The following is a 22,281-nucleotide window of genomic DNA, read 5'->3' as shown; positions in this document are numbered from 1 at the left end:
TAATTAGTATAACGCGATCAAAGTAATTAATCGTGTAACTGTAATTAACTAGGAAATAGGGGCACCAAGGAAAGTATTCAGATTACAAAGTTATAATTTCCTAATATAACCTTTCAGATATTTTCATATCTGATCAATAGTCTTCTGATTAATTATTTATTTATTTTACCTCACGTTAGTCTCATTCCAAACGTCGTAAATTGTTGGTTATCTGCACGAATCCAGTCTTCACTATGAGTCATGCATACGTCTATTGTCTTAAATAATTTATTTATTACTAACTAAGTAATTCACAGAAATGCATAAACAAACAGTAAATATGGCTACATGAAATTATAGAATGTGCCCTAGTGGGCTGAACCGGCAGGCATGGCAGCTTGTTAGACAAAGGGGCAATGGGGTAGTCGACTAAGAAGTCACTACAGAGTTAATAATTCTAACAATTGAAATGCTAATCCTTACACATGAACGCACACTCAGTCGGGAACAATTGCAATCAATATATATATTTACGCTCAGTGTGTCGTCTTGATAGCTGGTGAAAAATCTTTATTTTGTATGATTGTCCGTCTCTCTCCCTCTCTCTCTCGGTTGTGGTTAGAGGGGATTGTTCAGAGTGACATTCATTATAGATGGATGTTTCGGCGGTTGTCGTTCTTCGCGTTCAATGATGCCGAATTCCTGGCTGCAGACTAGTAATTAGTATCAAAGACTTGTTCTCATTCTGTCGGTATCGATAGTCTAAGAGTTTAACCACGTGGTATGGTTGAAAGATTCAGCAATGGTCTGCAATCTTTAGTCCCCCTCCTAATGTAGAAAAACATGGCCTACTGATAATTTCTCAAAGTGGGGTTTTATTCAGAATGGCAGAAGAGGGCTGTCTCAGGATGTCTGGCCCTAACTGGGCTCAGGGGCGATCTTCTGATTTAGTTCAAATCAAAAGGGAATTGTATTTTTCTTCATTAAACAGTCCACAATCATATTACACCATTATTCAAACAGGATCATCCTCACTCATTCATCTTATACAACAATTAGATGTATAATTAGATAACCCATGCCGCCGACCCTGACCTGGGAACCCTAATAAATAGGCCCACAGGACTGAGGGACACCTCTGAACATAACAAATTCCTCTGGACTGTGGTGCAGCTCAGGACTGAAGGGTAGCTCAGGACTGAGGGGTAGCTCAGGACTGAGAGGTAGCTCAGGACTGAGGGGTAGCTCAGGACTGAGGGGTAGCTCAGGACTGAGAGGTAGCTCAGGACTGAGAGGTAGCTCAGGACTGAGAAGTAGCTCAGGACTGAGAGATAGCTCAGACTGGTTGACGACTCTGGCAGCTTCTGGCTGACTGACGGCTCTGGCAGCTCCTGGCTGACTGACGGCTCTGGCAGCTCCTGGCTGGCTGACGGCTCTGGCAGCTCCTGGCTGGCTGACGGCTCTGGCAGCTCCTGGCTGGCTGACGGCTCTGGCGGCTCCTGGCTGGCTGACGGATCTGGCGGCTCCTGGCTGACTGGCGGCTCCTGGCTGGCTGGCTGGCGGCTCCTGGCTGACTGGCGGCTCCATGCTGACTGGCGGCTCTAGCGGCTCCATGCTGACTGGCGGCTCTGGCGGCTCAGGACAGACTGGCGGTTCTGGCGGCTCAGGACAGATGGGAGACTCTAGCAGCTCTGGACAGGCGGGAGACTCTAGCAGCTCTGGACAGGCGGGAGACTCTAGCAGCTCTGGACAGGCGGGAGACTCTAGCAGCTCTGGACAGGCGGGAGACTCTAGCAGCTCTGAACAGGCGGGAGACTAGCAGCTCTGGACAGGCGAGAGACTCTAGCAGCTCTGGACAGGCGGGAGACTCTAGCAGCTCTGGACAGGCAGGAGACTCTAGCAGCTCTGGACAGGTGGGAGACTCTAGCAGCTCTGGACAGGCGGGAGACTCTAGCAGCGCTGGACAGACGGGAGACTCTAGCAGCGCTGGACAGACGGGAGACTCTAGCAGCTCTGGAGAGACGGGAGAATCTGGCGGCGCTGGAGAGGAGGAAGGTTCTAGCAGCGCTGGACAGGCGGGAGCAGATGTAGACAAAGGATGAAGAGACAGCCTGGTGCGGGGGGCTGCCACCAGAGGGCTGGTGCGTGGAGATGGCACTGGATGGACCGGACCATGAAGGCATACTGGAGATCTTGAGAGCAGGGCTGGCACCATCCGCCTTGGCTGGATCTTCACCCTAGCCCGGCAGATGTGGGGAGCCGGGATGTAGCGCACCGGGCTAAGCACTCGTACTGGGGACACCGTGCGTTCCACCGCATAACACGGTGCCTGACCAGTACAACGCCCGCCACGGTTAGCACGGCTAGAAGCACTGTAGCGCTGAGCTGGCACAGGACGTGCAGGGCTAGGAAGGTGCACAGGAGGCCTGGTGCGTGAGGCTGGCACAGTCTTCACCAGACGACTAGCACGCACCTCAGGACGAATGCCGTGCATACTGCGCCAAACCAACAGCTCTCTCTCCTCACTCTCCTCCAATTTCATCAACATCTCCTCGAATGTCTCATAATCTCCCCTCCGTTCACTCTCCTCCAATCCAATTTCCTCCTTAGCTTCTTACGGAAAACAGGGGGAGTTGGCTCAGGTCTGACTCCTGACTCTGCCACACTCTCCCTGTGCCCCCCCCCCCCCCCCAATACATTTTTGGGGCTGCCTCTCGGGCTTCCAGCCGCGCTGCCGCGCCAGCTCCTCGTAATGCCGCCTCTCTGCTTTTGCTGCCTCCAGCTCTGCTTTGGGGCGGCGATATTCCCCTGGCTCTGCCCAGGGTCCTTTTCCGTCCAACTCGTCCTCCCATGTCCATTCCTCCTTCTTGCGCTGCTCCTGCTGCCACTGCCTGTTACCACGCCGTTTGGTCCTTGTTTGGTGGGTGGTTCTGTAAAGGTTTTCCTCCTCCTCTTCTGAGGATGTGCAGCGTGGTAAGTGTCCATATCGTTTAATAAAACATAAACTGAACACTCAATGAATACAAAACAATAAACGTGAACAAAGCCGAAACAGTACCGTGTGGCGAACAAACACAGACACGGAAACAATCACCCACCGCACAACAGTGAAACCCAGGCTACCTAAGTATGATTCTCAATCAGAGACAACTAACGACACCTGCCTCTGAGAACCATACTAGGCCGAACACAGAAAACCAACCTAGAAACACAAAACATAGAATGCCCACCCAACTCACGTCCTGACCAACTAAAACAAACAAATAACACAAGGACTAGGGTCAGAACGTGACAGTCTGGTTGTAGAAGCAGAGAGCGGGGGATGGTGCTCGCTGTACTCAAAGAGGGTAACATCATGACACTATTTTGAAGAGTATAAAATATTTGTTTAACACTTTTTTGGTTACTACATCATTCCATATGTGTTATTTCATAGTTTTGATATCTTGACTATAATTCTACAATGTAGAAAATAGTACAAATATTTTAAAAACCTTGAATAAGTAGGTTAGTCCAAACTTTTGACTGACACTGTATATTTTTTTTGCTTTAGTGTGTGTACTTTACTGTATTACTGTATTTCTACTTGGGATATCACTTTTCAACAGGAGAAATATATGATGTCTTTAAGTCAATTCAGTAGTAATTCATTCTGTCCCCTGTTCTTCTTGTTCCAGTTGCCCATCAGGTGGCAGAACACAAGCATCATTTTGGTGGGGTCGACCTCATAGCTCAGCTGTTCTACTCCAGCCTGCAGAAGGCTTTGACGGGACAAACAGCCCTCCTCCCAGACATCCCCACTGAAGTGACCCTTCCACTCAGTGTGGAACTCCTTGACTTCATTAACCGTGACGAGACCCGCAAGCAGGAAATTACAACTGTACTCCTTAGGGTCCATGCTAGAGTTTCCTTCAACATGAGTACAGAACCCCCTCAGATGGAACTGAACATGACCATGGAGAATGAGTCTTTGGGCATGCTCAGATTGTTCCCTACATGGGAGAGGAAAGCCCGGAGAGAGGCTCTGGCCTTGCTAAATAAATATAAAGAGGTTCAGCTGCCCATAGAGGTGGAGGTCTGGGAAAGGATTGAGAGCGGTTGCCTTGGCCTCAAATCCCCTGGCGCTAGCATCTCTTACAGGAGCACCAGTGCTGAGATAGTGGTGGTGTGTGTGCAGAATGAAGCGAAGACCCTAGTGGAAAAGATTGAGCAAATGGTGAAAAATGCTAGTGATGAGTTTGAGAGGGAGAGGAACACGGTATTAAGAAAAATCCCACTGGACTCTAAGGAAAAGCTTGATTTCATTTGTGATCTCGTCTCTGGTAAACTAGTGGACGTAGGGTTTTCTAAAGATGAAGAAAGCTTTATCATCTGCCTAAAGGGTTTGGAGAACCAGGTGAGCACAGCAGAAGGTGCCGTGAAAGAGGCCCTGGGGAAAGTTGAAGCCAAACTCCTTGAGATATCAATGCCTCTGGTGGAGTTCCTAAAGTCTGTGGACCTGAAGAAGATTGAGAAGAACCACTTTGCCCAGAACAACATATCGTCTGTGTTCCTCCTTGGTAATGATTCCATCCAGATCCTGGCAGATAGAACTGACATCCAGAGAGCTGAAGACAAACTACACGAGGTCATCAAAGAGGAAGTCATCAAACTCACACCAGACCAAACCCACGTGACAAAGGGCGAACAATGGCTGCAATTCTTTGCCGGACTCGACGGGGAGCTCAAATCCACTAAGAACAACCACAATGTCATCATCTCAGTTTCACAGGAGAAGATCGGTGTCTGTGGATTCTCCAATGTTGTAGCAGATGTGTCAGGGAAGTTAAGGGGATACCTGGATAACAAGAAGCCAGAAACAGTGGACGTCCCTCTCAAATCAGTGCAGGAAGTACAGTATGTGGCCTCTTGTATGAAACTCTCAGAGGTCCCTGAAATTAAGGCCCTTGGCGTGACTATACTGCCATGCAAAACACAAGGATCCCCTTGCCTGAAGATCACTGCAGCGAGGGATAAAATCAAAGAGGCCTTAGATGCAGTGAAACAGCAGGTCAGTACAATAACGACAGAGAAATATACATACTCCGAAGCCGGCAAGTCCAAAGTCCTGGAGAAGAACCAAGTTGCTCTGCAGGCTAAGGCCAAGGATTTAGGGTGTAAGCTCTACCTATCACCATTGATTACCCACTGCCAGAAATACAGCTACGACATAGAAGGGTGCGTCACTTTAACCGTGGGTCAGGGTAACATCTCCCAACATGCTGCAGATGCTCTGGTCTGCCCTCTGAGCAGCAGCCTGGCCTTCGATACTCAGATCGCCAAGCAATTCCTTCAGATGGGTGGGCCTGAGATCAGGAAGGTGTGTGACAAGTTCCTGAAGGAAAGGCAAACTCTACAGGCGGGAGATGTGGTCTTGTCCAACCCAGGAACCCTTGGAACTAAACACCTCATCTATGCAGGCATTCCTGTATTGGGGAAGGCTTCCACACCTCTCAACATTGTCTATCTGCAGTCTGCTGTCAGGGACAGTTTATTGGGAGCAGAAAAAATGAAGTGTGTCTCCATAGGCATGCCAGTGATGGGGTATGGCACCTTTGGTTTTTCTGTCAAAGAAAGCTGTGTAGCAGTTATCAAGGGAATCCTAGATTTCATCAACGCTGATCAGAAACCCCCCAAACTGAGGAGCATATTTGTGATCGACTCTGATGCCATGCTTGTGGGGGAGTTCCAATCAGCTATTGAAGAAAAGGTAATTCTGCTTCTCCACACAACATTCCATATTGATCTAGTTGGACAGTTTTTTTTGTTTATAATGCCACCCGGCTCTACCTTAGATTTAACATACCAAGTCAAACCACGGTACATTCTTGTGTGTGATTGAAGAGGACATGTACAGTGGCATTTGTAAATGTGTTCAAGTATTCCTGTTGAAAGTGAAACCTCTTTTGTCCTGCTTAATTTAACAGGGTTATCGTCGTCAACAAAAAAACAGCAAACCAGCAACAGGCACAATTCCAACTTCTCCCCCTGCAGCCAACGCCTCACATAACACACCTCCACTACCACCCCTAGCGGCTAAACCAGGTTCAGACATCAAAGGTTATTTCCTTCAACCATACATTTTTGTGTTAACATAAAGATAAATACTGCAGGAAACCTATAGCATGCCGTGTCCTCACTCAGACTTCTCTCCTCTATTAACAGTGAGTATAGGTGGCGTGTCAGTGATCCTGAAGAAGGGCGACATCACCAAAGAGACAGTGGATGTCATAGTGAATTCCAACAACCAAAATCTGGATCTGAACTCTGGTAAGTGTCAGTTTCAATGTTTAAATTATCTCAATTTAGACTTTTAGGTTTTAGTTCATGTTAGTCACAAGTCTTTAGAGGGTTGCTGAACTTACTGATTTAGCCTCGGTTTCAATCTTCCTTATTAGGAAACGCACCTGAGAAAGAGATTTGGGTCTTGGAGCCTTGCTTTGATGTGGGTGTCTCTTGTATGTGTTCGCACATGGGAAGAGTTTCTACATTCACCCTGACAAAAACAGTACACAGTTACAATCAATCACCCTTCTAGATAACGTAAAACCAGGTCTTGTGTCTGGAAGTAGCCTAGGTTAGCTAGCAAACTTCTTTCGCCAATTAACTTCAGCCAGCCGGTGCACGACTTTAGCAAAGTTGGTTTGACTTTGGATAGCCTATCTGTGGGGCTAGTCAATATATTACACAATATAAATGGGAGTATACTTTCATGTTACACACACCTTTTTTGTTTTTTCATTAAATTATTTCAATATTTGTATAATAATTAATTAATTAATGTCATTGCAATTTGGACCTATTGAAATGTACAAATATTGTCCAATGTACAGTTGAAGTCGGAAGTTTACATACACTTAGGTTGGAGTCATTAAAACTAGTTTTGCAACCACCACAAATTTATTGTTAATTAACAAACTATAGTTTTGGCAAGTCGGTTAGGACATCTACTGTGTGCATGACACAAGTAAAAATGTCCAACTATTGTTTACAGACAGATTATTTCACTTGTAATTCACTGTATCACAATTGCATTGGGTCAGAAGTTTACATACACTAAGTTGACTGAAAAAATACTGAATAAATGTTTCCACAAAGGCCATTTTCAACCAGAAAAGTTGTTTTTTTGATTGTCGCTCTTTAACATATCTCATACTCATTGACTTGACAGGGGTTTCTGGAGCCATCCTGCAAGCGGCTGGGAAATCTGTAGCAGATGAATGCAAACTAATTGGTTGAGTATTATTTTATTAAGTCTTTATTTGTCTAGAAATGAAAGTGCATTGAGGTTTGTAGAATTTACGTTGTGTCCCAATTTCCCCAGGTATGCTGAAGGCCGATGGTGTTGTGCTCACTTGTGGTGGGAACCTAAACTGTAAAAACATAGCTCAGATGGTTGGGCCCAAGAATTCTGCAGGTATCATCACCTCCATAGAGAAGGTCCTTCAGCTGTGTGAGAGCCAGAATGCAGCCACAGTGTCCATCCCTACTATTGGCACAGGTGATTCAACTGAACTGTAGTGTAAAACTAAAAGATCCATTCCTGTGTCACTTGTATTGATTAATCATTATATTTATTGGTTTCAAATGATCTATTTATCACTTTGGAATCTGATGTCTTATGCTTTAGGGAAAGGTGGCATTGAACCCAAAGATTGCATCAAGGCCATTCTAAAAGGACTGGAGAGCCACACGTCACAGATGACCTCATCCAGCATCAAAATCATTTTCATAGTGGCCTTTGAGCAGAAGATCTTTGACTCCTTGAGAAATTACTTTAACAAAAGGAACCTGCCCCCACACAAAATCAAGCAGGTAGATTTAGTGTGACTAAGGCTCAGTTGGACATGTTCTGTGGTTTTGTTTGGTTGATGCGTGTAATAACTTAAGGTTATGGGTTTTATCTAGGCTGCAGCCACACCTTCTCAGTCCAGTCTTCCCCCAAATCACGGTTGGATTTTGATACATCTTTGTTTACATTTTACATGAATTTGCGCTGTTCTATTTCAACATTTGCGTTGGTTGTCATCATCACAATAATGATTGTCGCTGAAATGTTTACCTTTTCCGACCCCTAGTTAAGATCCATGGTGTCAGAATTGAATTGAGGAAAGGCAACATTACTCAAGAAACTGTCAGAGGCATTGTGAATAGCACCAACGCTGATATCAGCTTCACAGGAGGTCTGTATATGGAAAAAACAAACATAAAATGGTACATTGTTAGCACACTACAGAAAATACAGTAGTAGCTATTCTGTGAATATAACTTTCTCCATACAGTCTTTTTTCAAATTGATTTTAAGGATATGACCTCATTTTAAACACGTTATTTCCAGGAGTTAGTGCGGCGATCATCAAAGCAGCTGGGAGCGCAGTTGAACAGGAGTGCAAAACCATTTGTGAGTGTCTCCGATCTCCCATAGCAATTCACCTGTGGTGGCTCACAGCCATTCAGTCTGACTCTCACTCTCTCTCACTCAATTCAATTCAATTTAAGGGCTTTATTGGCATGGGAAACATGTGTTAACATTGCCAAAGGAAGTGAGGTAGATAATATATAAAGTGAAATAAACAATAAAAATTAACAGTAAACATTACACATACAGAAGTTTCAAAACAATAAAGACATTACAAATGTCATATTATATATATATACAGTGTTTTAACAATGTACAAATGGTTAAAGGACACAAGATAAAATAAATAAGCATAAATATGGGTTGTATTTACAATGGTGTGTGTTCTTCACTGGTTGCCCTTTTCTTGTAGCAACAGGTCATAAATCTTGCTGCTGTGATGGCACACTGTGGAATTTCACCCAGTAGATATGGGAGTTTATCAAAATTGGATTTGTTTTCAAATTCTTTGTGGATCTGTGTAATCTGAGCACTCTCTGTGCACTCTCTGTGCACTCTCTCTCTCTCTCTTGCTCGCTCTCTCTCTCGCCTGCTCGCTCTCTGTGTGTGACATCTGCTTTATCCAGGCCCTCTGAGGGCTGATGCAGCAGGGGTGACCAGTGGCGGGGCCCTTCAGTGTGACTTCATCATCCACATACTGGGGCCCCACTCTGTGGCTGAAGCTACACAACGAGTCACCAAGGTCCTGGAGTGCTGTGAGGACAAACAGATCACCACTGTGTCCTTCCCTGCTCTTGGCACTGGTGGGCAATGGTTTATTAGTCATTCAGCGTTGTTACAGGTTCTTAAAAGAAACTGTTGTTATTAAAAACTCTGAATTACCCCATCAAATAATTTTTTTAGGCTACCACCATGCTGCTATTTTTAATTGTCACATTCAAAATCTAGTCATCCATTGGTTCTTGTTGTCCTATTTTTTCAGCTCCACCTAATGCAGGTCATTTTGTATGATTCCCATTGTAGGTGGTGGTGGCCTTAGCGGCACAGACTCTATTGGTGCCACCCTCCAGGGCATCCAGGATCATCTATCACTGTGCTCCTCCTCTACCATCATTAAACTGATCTGCATCGTCATCTATGAGGACAAGATCCTGCAGGAGTTTCAGCTGGGGCTCAACCAGTGGAAGACAGACCAGACGGTACAGCATGTTGAGGAAATACAAATCTGATGTACTAACCTTTCCTGACCAACTAAATGCAAACATTGTGATTCCAAAACCAGGTTGAAGACAACAGTGACTATGATCTTGAGGATGATCTTTATGGTGATAAAGATGACAGTGATATATGGAACACCAACTCTGAGGAAAATGACACCAGTGTTCAGACAGGTTCGTACAATTCCAGTCTGTTGCTAAATGTTGTTCTACTGCTAAATGCCTGCTACTTACACTTTTCTATGTGAATCCCTTCATCCAGGACACACAATTGAAGCAATAATTGGGCCAGTGAAGGTCAAGGTAGTGTGCGGTGACATCACTAAGGAGAAAACGGACGCCATCGTCAGCAGTACAAACACGAGCCTCGATCTGAACTGTGGTAAGATCCCCCTCCCCCAATTTCAACTTTCGAATCAGCCAAACATACCTGATATTATTGCATCATACAGGTCTTCAGCTGAAGATTATACTCATGTCCTATCTCACTCTGCAGGTGTATCAGGAGCCATTCTAAAAGCGGCTGGACAGACAGTCGTGGACGAGTGCAAAGCCTTAGGTATGAGTCTTGATGTACATTAAGGATGGAACGGATTTATCGATATGCATCGGTCCCCAGTTCAATTGTTTGAGATATGAGTGCATCAGTCTGTGGAAGACCAAACCAATCCAAATTCAGCCTGTAACGCAACAAAATGTGGAAAAAGTCAAGAGGTGTGAATACTTTGAAGGCACTGTACATTTTCAACCTCATACAGAGATAAACCAGGTGACGTCACTTCCTGTTGAGTGAGGGAGTGCTCTGTTTGTTGTTTTGAAAGTCTCTGAAAAAGTGTTATATTGAAAACGTTTAGTTACTAGCTAGCCACCTTTTGAGTTTGGATATCGCAACGCGGTTGGCATCACTTGCTGGGATTGCTAATATCTGTCCAGGGATCCTGCCGACCAAGGCTGGGTCTGGGGAGCTGTTTGACCTAGCAGCTAGGTGGAGCGTGTCCACAGGCTTGGAAAACCCAGCACCGGCCCAGATGACAGGTCCAGGCCGATAGTGGTCAAGTTCCTGAGGTTCAAGGTGAAGGTAGCTGTTCTGGAAACAAACACTAGTAACAGGATCATCCAAATGTATTGATCACATTTTCTACTAATACTGTAGAACTTTGTTCTAAAGCTGTATCCGTACCCATTGGATGAACTGATTACATTATAGTGGCTATATCCAGAAAAGCCCAAGCTCCAAAAGCTGGGCCTAAAATAATGTAAAAGAGATCATACAAAATATTTTGCTTTGACTCCTATGTGGATGAGGTTAAACACATTTGTTGGTCTGATGTGATTAATAAGGTGCATCCAAACGCGGCACTTGATGAATTAATAAAATTGCTTCTTCCAATTATTCATAAACATGCACCAGTTAAGAAACTGACTGCTAGAACTGTTAAGGCTCCATGGATTGATGACTAATTGAAAAACTGCATGGTTGAAAGAGATGGGGCAAAGGAGTGGCTAATAAGTCTGGCTGCACTTCTGACTTTGTGTGACTAAACTCAACAAGAAGAAGAAGAAACTGTATTATGAAGCCAAGATCAATGATATAAAGTATGATTGAAAAAACTTTGGAGTACATTAAATGACAATCTGGGCAGAAAGACATTCAACTCCATCTTTCATCGACTCAGATGGCTTATACATCACAAAACCATTTAATGTTGCCGATTATTTTAATGATCACTTCATTGGCAAAGTGGGCAAACGTAGGCAAGAAAAAATGCCAACAACGAACAGTGAGCCTTCGTATTCAGGCATAAAAAAAACTAATAATGAAAGAAAAGCATTGTACATTTTAATTTTCTAAAGTTAGTGTGGGAGAGGTGGAAAAATTGTTATCAATCAATAATGACAAACCTCCTGGCAATTGACAACTTCAAATCAAATGTTATTGATCACATAGACATTTTTAGCGGATGTTATTGCAGGTGTAGTGAAATGCTTGTGTTTCTAGCTCCAACAGTGCAGTAGTATCTAACAATTCACAACAATTCACACATCTAAAAGTAAAAGAATGGATTTCAAATGTATATAAATATTAGGACGAGCAATGTTGGAATGGCATTGACTACAATAAAGTAGAATAGAATATAGTATATACATATGATATGAGTAAAGCAGTATATAAAAATTATTTAAGTGACGAGTGTTCCATTATTAAACTGGCCAGTGATTCCATGTCTATGTATATAGGGCAGCAGCCTCTAAGGTGCAGGGTTGAGTAGCCTGGTGGTAGCTGGCTAGTGATGGCCATTTAACAGTCTGATGGCCTTGAGATAGAAACTGTTTTTCAGTTTCTCGGTCCCAGCTTTGATGAGCCTGTACTGACCTCACCTTCTGGATGATAGTGGGGTGAACAGGTCGTGGCTCGGGTGGTTGATGTCCTTGATGATCTTTTTGGTCTTCATGTGACATCGGGTGCTGTAGGTGTCCTGGAGGGCAGGAAGTGTGCCCCCGGTGATGCGTTGTGCAGACCACACCACCCTCTGGAGAGCCCTGTGGTTGCGGGTGGTGTAGTTGCCATACCAGGCAGTGATACAGCCCGACAGGATGCTCTCAATTGTGCATCTGTAAAAGTTTGTGAGGGCCTTAGGGACCAAGCCAAATTTCTTCAGCCTCCGGAGGTTGAAGAGGCGCTGTTGCTCCTTCTTCACCACACTGTCTGTTTGAGTGAACCATTTCAGATTGTCAGTGATGTGTACGCCAAGGAACTTGAAGCTTTCCACCTTCTCCACTGTGGTCCCATCGATGTGGATAGGTCCGGGCTCCTTTTGCTGTTTCCTGAACTCCACGATCAGCTCCTTTGTTTTGTTGATGTTGAGGGAGAGGTTATTTTCCTGGCATCACTCCACCGGGGCCCTCACCTCCTCCCTGTAGGCTTTTTCATCATTGTTGGTAATCAGGCCTACTACAGTTGTGTCATGATTGAGTTGGAGGTGTGCATGGCCATGCAGTCATGGGTGAACAGGGAGTACAGGAGGGAGCTGAGCATGCACCCTTGTGGGGCCCCAGTGTTGAGGATCATCGAAGTGGAGGTGTTGTTTCCTACCTTCACCACCTGGGTGCAGCCCGTCAGGAAGTACAGGACCCAGTTGCACAGGGCAGGGTCGAGACCCAGGGTCTCAAGCTTAATGATAAGCTTTGAGGGTACTATGGTGTTGAAGGCTGCTATAGTCAATGAACAGCATTCTTACGTACAGTTTAAGTCAGAAGTTTACATACACCTTAGCCAAATGCATTTAAACTCAGTTTTTCACAATTCCTGACATTTAATCCTAGTGGAATTTCCCTGTTTTAGGTCAGTTAGGATCACCACTTCATTTTAAGAATGTGAAATGTAAGAATAATAGTAGAGAGATTTATTTCAGCTTTTATTTCTTTCATCACATTCCCAGGGGGTCAGAAGTTTACATATACTCAATTAGTATTTGGTAGCATTGCCTTTAAATTGTTTAACTTGGGTCAAACATTTTGGTTTGCCTTCCACAAGCTTCCCACAGTAAGTTGGGTGAATTTTGTCCCATTTCTCCTGACAGAGCTGGTGTAACTGAGTCAGGTTTGTAGGCCTCCTTGCTCGCACACGCTTTTTCAGTTCTGCCCACACATTTTCTATCGGATTGAGGTCAGAGCTTTGTAATGGCCCCTGCCAACACCTTGACTTTGTTGTCCTTAAGCCATTTTGCCACAACTTTGGAAATATGCTTGGGGTCATTGTCCATTTGGAAGACCCATTTGCGACCAATCTTTAACTTCCGGACTGTTTTGAGACGTTGCTTCAATATATCCACATGTAAAGCCTTCCTCTTTTTCCTCCAAACATAACAATGGTCATTATGGCCAAACAGTTATATTTTTGTTTCATCAGACCAGAGGACATTTCTCCAAAAAGTATGATCTTTGTCCCCATGTGCAGTTGCAAACCGTAGTCTGTTTTTATGGCGGTGTTGGAGCAGTGGCTTCTTCCTTGCTGAGCGGCCTTTCAGGTTATGTCGATATAGGACTTGTTTTACTGTGGATATAGATACTTTTGTACCTGTTTCCTCCATCTTCACAAGGTCCTTTGCTGTTGTTCTGGGATTGATTTGCACACGACAGACCATAATGACAAAGCAAAAACAGGTTTTTAGAAATGTTTGCTCGTTTATTAAAAATTTAAAACGGAAATATAACATTTACGTAAGTATTCAGACCCTTTACTTTGTTGAATCACCATTGTCAGCGATTACAGCCTCGAGTCTTCTTGGGTATGACACTACAAGCTTGGCACACCTGCATTTGGGGAGTTTCTCCCATTCTTCTCTGCAGATCCTCTCAAGTTCTGTCAGGTTGGATGGGGAGCGTTGTTGCACAACTATTTTCAGGTCTCTTCAGAGATGTTCGATCGGGTTCAAGCCCGGGCTCTGGCTGGTCCCCCAAGGACATTCAGAGACTTGTCCCGAAGTCACTCCTGCGTTGTCCTGTTGGAAGGTTGAACCTTCGCCCAGAGTTTTCATCAGAGCAGAGAATATTGTTTCTTATGGTCTGAGTTTTTTTAAGGTGCCTTTTGACAAACTCCAAGCGGGCTGTCAAGTGCCTTTTACTGAAGAGTGGCTTCCATCTGGCCACTCTACCATAAAGGCCTGATTGGTGGAGTACTGTAGAGATGGTTGTCCTTCTGGAAGGTTCTCCCATCTCCATAGAGGCTACAGAAATGGTTTGGTACCCTTCCCCAGATCTGTGCCTCGACACAATCCTGCCTCGTAGCTCTACAGACATTTCCTTCGACCTCATGGCTTGGTTTTTGCTCTGACATGCACTGTCAACTGTGGGACCTTTTATATAGATAGGTGTGTGCCTTTCCAAATCACCTCCAATCAATTGCATTTACCACAGGTGTACTCCAATCAAGTTGTAGAAACATCTTAAGGATGATCGATGGAAACAAGATGCACCTGAGCTCAATGTCGAGTCTCATAGCAAAGGGTCTGAATACTGATGTAAATAAGGTATATCTGTTTTTTGTTTGCAATAAATTTGCAAACATTTCCAAAAATACTTTTCACTGTGTCATTATTGGTTTATTGTATGTAGATTTGCTGAGGATTTGTATTGTATTTAATCCATTTTAGAATAGGACTAACATAAATGTTAAATAAAAAGTCAAGAGATCTGAATACTTTCCGAAGGCACTGTATAAAAGATAGGAATATGTATAAAGCCATTATTGCATGGCACTCCCATCTCATATTGCTCAAATGAACAGCAAACCTGCTTTTAAAAAACAACAACAGATAAAGCAACACCTCACGGCACAACGCCTCTCCCCTCTTTAACCTAGATATTTGTGTGTATGTATTGATACGTAGGCTACGAGTGCCGTTTTCAAATGTATGTAGTTCTGTCCTTGAGCTGTTCTTGTCTATTAATGTTCGGTATTATTTCATGTTTTGTGTTGGACCCCAGGAAGAGTAGCTGCTGCTTTCGCAACAGCTCATGGGGATCCTAATAAAATACAAAATATTCTAATCTGATAGTGGGGTGGGACATGTTCACTTAGTCTGACCAATGGCTCAGCTTAGTTGCCTATATACATCATTGACAGACACTAACAGAGGGCCACTCAGAGATGTCAGCTCAGAGAGGCCCAGTTCCTGAGCTCCCATCAGCAGCAGATTTGAATTTAAAATGGAAAATGAATGTGTTCATGCAACAATAACGTGAGTTAAATTGAAACCAACGCACGTCAATTCGTTCCCCTAATCAAACAAATCTATTCCTGTATTGTATCGGAGCTAACAGATACGTATCGAATCGTAAACATCCCTAATATACATTAATTCTAACACAGTAAAAAACAACTTGCTAATCCTTTTTTTCCCGTTCTGATCCCAGGGACCCAACCCAGTGATGGTGTTGTCATGACCAAGCCTGGGAATCTCAAGACCAAGCACATCATCCACATGGTGGGACAGACCAAGGAGAAGGAGATCACCAGCTCCATGCTGAAAGTGTTAAAGATGTGTGAAGACGAGAAAATACAATCGGTCTCTTTCCCAGCGCTCGGAACAGGTAGGCATGATAACAATCTAGTATTATTGTTGAAAACCTTACAGTGACGTGTATTATTTGCTGTCCATGTACTGTATGAAGATATAACAAATAAATACACTGGACACTAAAGACACAAGTGTCTGTTCTAACAGATGTGGTATTGTTTGTGCCCTTGTACAGGTGCTGGTAACTTGGGAGCAGTGCAGGTCGGGAATGCAATGATAGCCGCAATAGCTGATTTACTGATAAGCGTCAGAACTCCGTCAGTTACAACGATTCACATTGTTATCTTCCAAAACAAGATGATAAAGGACTTTGAGGAGGTCATGAAAAAGTTCAAGAAGGTGATCCCCAAGGCTGCAGGTAGGTGACAGGGTTTTAAGACCAGAGTTGAAGCTGCAACCTTTAACTTAAAGTCCCACAGTAAAGTAAACACACTTAAGGGCACAAAAATATGTGCCTTTTGTTAAGTCAATCCGGTGGATAAATGAGGTTCTAAGGAGGTGGGAGTGGGACTTTAATCATCAATATACCTTTAAGAATTTGGCTGTATACAGAATTAGATCATGTTCTTTTTCTGCTTCATTAATACAAAACCAAAGGATACAATGTTGTTATTTTTGAAAGTCTTGTAAGGTTCCTCACAGCACTCTTTGTTTTTTAATTCATTCCCATAGCCAAAACGTCATCAAAAACTGCCAAAACAACCAGACCAACCCAGCCCATCCCTACCAAACCAGCCCTGTTTTTGGCCAGTGCCACAGCAGCCGTGGTCTTCCCCAGTATGGAGGCTGTGGTGTATGGGCCATCCCCTGCCAGCCTGACCAAGGTGAAGAAACTCCTGGACGAGCTGATCTCTGAGGAGTGCATTAGCCAGGACATTCTCTCCAGCCACCTGCCCTTGCTCCTGGAGGCCCAGAAGGAGGCCATCGTGGCCCTGAGCCAGAAGAACCAGGTTCATGTGCTGTTGGCGTCCCCAGACAAGATGACCATCTCTGGGAAGAAAGACGACGTTCTCTCCGCCGTCCTCCATATTAAGGACTATCTGCAGGGGGCAAGGGACAGGGAGAGCCGGGAGGGAGAGGAGAAGAGGCTGAGGGAGACAGTGCGCTGGGAGGCGGGGGAGGGAGAGACCTGGGGAGAGCTGGACTGTAGTCTAAGCTATGATCTGGAGCTGGCCTTCCACAAGAAAGAGAAGCTTTTTAAATATAACCACCAGGGGGAGACATTCACTGTGGACCTGAAGGACATGCAGCAGACTGACAGCAAAGGGACCATCACCAGGGTCAAAAGGAGCCTTGTGGCGGACTCTGAAACAGGTAATGCCTCGGTTTTAATGTTTAGGAAAATGTTTTATATGAAAGTATAGTTTTTAGTTCATACAAATGTATAGTTTTATACAGTGTCCAATACAGAATATTAAGAGAATATTCCTGTCAAATTTCGGGGGTTAACGCTCATGGTCGTGTTTTTACATTGATGATCTGTTCAATTATTCCCACTGTGCGTCTGTTTTTCAGCCGTCATTCAGTTCCCACAGAGCTGGACTAGAATGGAGGGCAAGGATCTGGAGATCGTCACACTGGCTCCCCATTCAGGAGAGTACCAGAGAATTGAGAAGGAGTTCATTGCAACCAGCAAGGACCCAAATACTAATACGCAGCCAACCATTCAAATTATCCAGGTAAATCAAATCAAATTTTATTGGTCACATACACATGGTTAGCAGATTTTAATGCGAGTGTAGCGAAATGCTTGTGCTTCTAGTTCCGACCATGCAGTAATATCTAACAAGTAATCTAACAATTTCACATCAACTACCTTATATACACAAATCTAAAGGGATGAATGAGAATATGTACATATAAGTATATGGATGAGCGATGGCCGAGCGGTATAGGCAAGGTGCAATAGACGGTATAAAATACAGTATGTACATGTGATATGAGTAATGTAAGATATGTAAACATTATAAAAGTGGTATTATTTAGAGTGCCATTGTATAAAGTGACTAGTGACCCATTTCTTAAAGTAGCCAGTGTTTGGGTCTCAATGTAGGCAGCAGCCTCTGAGTTAATGATTGAGATCGAAGCTGTTTTTCAGTCTCTCCGTCCCAGCTTTGATGCACCTGTACTGACCTCGCCTTCTGGATGGTAACAGTGTGAACAGGCAGTGGCTCGGGTGGTTGATGTCCATGATTATCTTTTTGGCCTTCCTGTGACATCAGGTGCTGTATGTGTCATGGATGGCAGGTAGTTTGCCCCCGGTGATGCGTTGTGCAGACCGCACAAACCTCTGGAGAGCCTTGTGGTTGTGGGCGGAGCAGTTGCCATACCAGGCGGTGATACAGCCCGACAGGATGCTCTCGATTGTGCATCTGTAAAAGTTTGTGAGTGCTTTTGGTGACAAGCCAAATTTCTTCAGCCTCCGGAGGTTGAAGAGGCGCTGTTATGCCTTCTTCACCTGTGTGGGTGGACCATTTCAGTTTGTCCGTGATGTGTACGCCGAGGAACTTAAAACTTTCCACCTTCTCCACTACTGTCCCATCGATGTGGATAGGGGGATGCTCCCTCTGCTGTTTCCTGAAGTCCACGATCATCTCCTTTGTTTAGTTGACATTGAGTGTGAGGTTATGTTCCTGACACCACACTCCGGGGGCCCTCACCTCCTCCCTGTAGGCCATCTCATCATTGTTGGTAATCAAGCCTACCACTGTAGTGTCCCCTGCAAACATGATGATTGAGTTGGAGGCGTGCATGGCCATGCAGTCATGGGTGAACAGGGAGTACAGGAGAGGGCTGAGAACACACCCTTGTGGGGCCCCAGTGTTGAGGATCAGCTGGGTGGAGATGTTGTTTCCTACCCTCACCACCTGGGGGCGGCCCGTCAGGAAGTCCAGGGCCCAGTTGCGCAAGGCGAGGTCGAGACCCAGGGTCTCGAGCTTAATGATGAGTTTGGAGGGTACTATGGTGTTGAATGCTGAGCTGTTATCGATAAACAGCATTCTTATATAGGTATTCCTCTTGTCCAGATGGGATAGGGCAGTGTGTTCGTGATTGCGTCATCTGTGGACCTATTGGGGCGTAAGCAAATTGGAGTGGATCTAGGGTGTCAGGTAGGGTGGAGGTGATATGATCCTTGACTAGTCTCTCAAAGCACTTCATGATGACGGAGGTGAGTGCTACTGGGCGATAGTCATTTCACTCAGTTACCTTGGCTGTCTTGGGAACTGGAACAATGGTGGCCCTCTTGAAGCATGTGGGCACAGCAGACTGGGATAAGGATAGATTGAATATGTCCGTAAACACACCAGCCAGCTGGTCTGCGCATGCTCTGAGGACGCAGCTAGGGATGCCGTCTGGGCCGGCAGCCTTGCGAGGGTTAACACATTTAAATGCTCTACTCACGTTGGCTGCGGTGAAGGAGAGCCCACAGGTTTTGGTAGCGGGCCGTGTCGTTGGCACTGTATTGTCCTCAAAACGAGCAAAGATGTTGTTTAGTTTGTCTGGGAGCAGGACATCGTGGTCCGCGACGGGGCTGATTTTCTTTTTGTAGTCCGTGATTGACTGTAGACCCTGCCACATACCTTTTGTGTCTGAGCCGTTGAATTGCGACTCTACTTTGTCTCTATACTGACGCTTAGCTTGTTTGATTGCCTTGCGGAGGGAATAGCTACACTGTTTGTATTCGGTCATGTTTCCGGTCGCCTTGCCCTGATTAAAAGCAGTGGTTTGCGCTTTCAGTGAGGTGTTACTGCTGTGATATATAGATTACATATATAACCAGAAGAAAAAATTTGGTTTTCTCTATTATCACTGACAGATCCAGAGGATTCAGAGCAAAGACCAGTGGCAGCGGTACGCAGTGAAAAAACAGGCGATGGATAAGAAGTATCCCAAAAACAAGAACGAGCTGCACCTTTACCACGGAACAACCAAAGATATCTGTCAGAAAATCAACACCTGTGGTTTCAACAGGAGCTTCTGTGGGAGAAACGGTACGGAACAATCTATATCCTCGTTACTGCTCTCTTCAGGTAGATACTGACAGTGCTCTTAGGAGGAGCTTAATCAAAGATTTAAGTTCTTATCACAGCAAAAACAGTCTTGTGGTTTGACTAGATTCCTGAAGATGAAGCCCTCCATTTTCATTCAGTGTTTAATTAACCTTGAGTCTGTTTTCCTTTTAGCTACTGCATACGGCGACGGGACTTACTTTGCCAAAGAGATGTGGTACTCGTGCCACGATGCATACTCCAAACCAGATGCCAATGGGCTGAAGTACATGTACCGTGCCAGGGCGCTGGTGGGTTCACCCTGCCTGGGGGTGCATGGCATGAAGGAGCCGAACCCCCTGAACCCCGCTGACCTCCGCCAGGGGCTACATGACTGTGCCGTCAATGATCTGCAGAATCCATTTATCTATGTGGTGTTCTGTGATGCAGGTGCCTATCCAGACTACCTCATCAGCTTCAAGACCATCTGAGAGATGGGAATATTATTTTAAGGGCTGCACTGAAACAATAAAAAAATTGTCAAGTACTTAGGAGGCAAGTAGACCTAATGCCTTAAATCTCTTTAATCAGGTCGATGCTGTGACATGTTTAGTTTATTAGAATCCCCATTAGCTACTGCACATGCAGCAGCTACTCTACCTGGGATCCACATAACACATACAAATACATGACAAAGTACAGATAAGAACATAAGATATAAGTTATAGTTGAAGTCGCTAGTTTACATACACCTTAGCCAAATACATTTAAACTCAGTTTTTCACAATTCCTGACATTTAATCCTAGTAAAAATTCTGTGTTTTAGGTCAGTTAGGATCACCCCTTTATTTTAAGAATTTGAAATGTCAGAATAATAGCAGATAATTATTTATTTCAGCTTCTATTTCTTTCATCACATTCCCAGGGGGTCAGAAGTTTACATACACTCAATTAGTATTCGGTAGCATAGCCTTTAAATTGCTTAACTTGGGTCAAACGTTTTGGGTAACCTTCCACAAGCTTCCCACAATAAGTTGGGTGAATTTTGGCCCATTCCTCCTAACAGAGCTGGTGTAACTGAGTCAGGTTTGTAGGCCTCCTTGCTTTCTATGGGGTTGAGGTCAAGGCTTTGTGATGGCCACTCCAATACCTTGACTTTGTTGTTCTAAAGCCATTTTGCGCAACTTCGGAAGTATGCTTGGTGTCATTGTCCATTTGGATGACCCATTTGCGACCAAACTTTAACTTCCAGACTGATGTCTTGAGATGTTGCTTCAATATATCTACATGATTTTCATTCGTCATGATGTCATCTATTTTGTGAAGTGCACCAGTCCATTCTGCAGCAAAGCACCCCCACAAGATAATGCTGGCACACCCGTGCTTCACGGGTTGGGATGGTTTTCTTCGGCTTGCAAGCCTCCCCCTTTTTCCTCCAAACATAGCGATGGTCATTATGGCCAAACAGTTCTATTTTTATTTCATTAAACCAGAGGACATTTCTCCAAAAAGTACAATCTTTGTCCCCATGTGCAGTTGCAAACCGTAGTCTGGCTTTTATGGCGGTTTTGAAGCAGTGGCTTCTTCCTTGCTGAGCAGCCTTTCAGGTAATGTCGATATAGGACTCGTTTTACTGTGGATATAGATACTTTTGTACCTGTTTCCTCCAGCATCTTCACAACGTCCTTTGCTGTTGTTCTGGGATTGATTTGAACTTTTCGCACCGAAGTACTTTCATCTCTAGGAGACAGAACTTGAGCAGTATGACGGCTGCGTGGTCCCATGGTGTTGATACAGATGAACGTGGTACCTTCAGGTGTTTCGAAATTGTTCCCAAGGATGAACCAGACCTGTGGAGGTCTAAAAAACAATTTGGAGGTCTTTGCAGGTTTCTGATTTTCCCGTGATGTCAAGCAAAGAGGCACTGAGTTTGAAGGTAGGCCTTGAAATACATCCACAGGTACACCTCCAATTGACTCAAATTATGTCAATTAGCCTATGAGAAGCTTCTTAAGCCATGACTGAATTTTCCAAGCTGTTTAAAGGCACAGTCAATTTAGTGTATGTAAACTTCTGACCCACTGGAATTGTGAAATAATCTAAACAATTTTTGGGACAATTGTGTCATGAAAAAAGTAGATGTCCTAACCGTCTTGCCAAAACTATAGTTTAACAAGAAATGTGGAGTGGTTGAAAAATGAGTTTTAAAGACTCCAACTGTATATATAGAAAAGACAGACAAAAATACTATTCTTATACACAGTTGTATACAGCCTCAATGGCTATGTGTAGTTTGTTTTTGAAATTATCATGACAATGTTAGCTGGGTCGTTCCACCAATTCAGTGCCTTTTGAGAAGTGTAACTTCACCTAATTTTAACATGATCATAAGAGCACATGCATGTTCAAGAAGAGTTGTTTTCCCCATTTCAAGGGGTTAAATGAAATACTGTAGTAATCTTGAATCAGCCATGAAAATAGAAGCTTGTTGTCGTGTGCAACGGAGGGGCAATTGAATGCAAGCTTACATCTTGTATAACATTTCTAGCCAGTCTATGGGGAACAGGGTTGATGTGTATCGCTCGACCTACTCAGTTTTCTACCACAAAACACTAGCA

At 44.3% G+C, this 22,281-nt stretch overlaps 1 protein-coding gene across 1 annotated transcript in view; it reads left to right on the top strand.

Annotated features, from left to right (window-relative positions):
• The window catches only part of LOC110501872, a 43,178-nt gene extending 22,666 nt beyond the window's left edge, over positions 1-20,512 (top strand). The window contains exons 7-26 of the mRNA XM_036959321.1: positions 3,657-5,728; positions 5,946-6,078; positions 6,184-6,288; positions 7,190-7,252; positions 7,343-7,519; positions 7,649-7,833; positions 7,927-7,969; positions 8,097-8,201; positions 8,357-8,419; positions 9,004-9,180; positions 9,401-9,576; positions 9,660-9,768; positions 9,857-9,976; positions 10,091-10,153; positions 15,511-15,687; positions 15,850-16,032; positions 16,347-16,988; positions 17,190-17,353; positions 19,492-19,666; positions 19,859-20,512. Of these exons, the coding sequence (XP_036815216.1) occupies positions 3,657-5,728; positions 5,946-6,078; positions 6,184-6,288; positions 7,190-7,252; positions 7,343-7,519; positions 7,649-7,833; positions 7,927-7,969; positions 8,097-8,201; positions 8,357-8,419; positions 9,004-9,180; positions 9,401-9,576; positions 9,660-9,768; positions 9,857-9,976; positions 10,091-10,153; positions 15,511-15,687; positions 15,850-16,032; positions 16,347-16,988; positions 17,190-17,353; positions 19,492-19,666; positions 19,859-20,154 (5,228 nt within the window). The 3' untranslated portion in view covers positions 20,155-20,512. The remainder of the gene's footprint in view (positions 1-3,656; positions 5,729-5,945; positions 6,079-6,183; positions 6,289-7,189; positions 7,253-7,342; positions 7,520-7,648; positions 7,834-7,926; positions 7,970-8,096; positions 8,202-8,356; positions 8,420-9,003; positions 9,181-9,400; positions 9,577-9,659; positions 9,769-9,856; positions 9,977-10,090; positions 10,154-15,510; positions 15,688-15,849; positions 16,033-16,346; positions 16,989-17,189; positions 17,354-19,491; positions 19,667-19,858) is intronic.
• Positions 20,513-22,281: the final 1,769 nt, after the last annotated feature.

This window comes from Oncorhynchus mykiss, chromosome 22 (genome assembly GCF_013265735.2).
Source record: "Oncorhynchus mykiss isolate Arlee chromosome 22, USDA_OmykA_1.1, whole genome shotgun sequence".
NCBI classification, from domain to species: domain Eukaryota; kingdom Metazoa; phylum Chordata; class Actinopteri; order Salmoniformes; family Salmonidae; genus Oncorhynchus; species Oncorhynchus mykiss.
The sequence above is the reverse complement of the archived record's forward strand: the minus strand, read 5'-3'. Positions and strand labels throughout refer to the sequence as shown.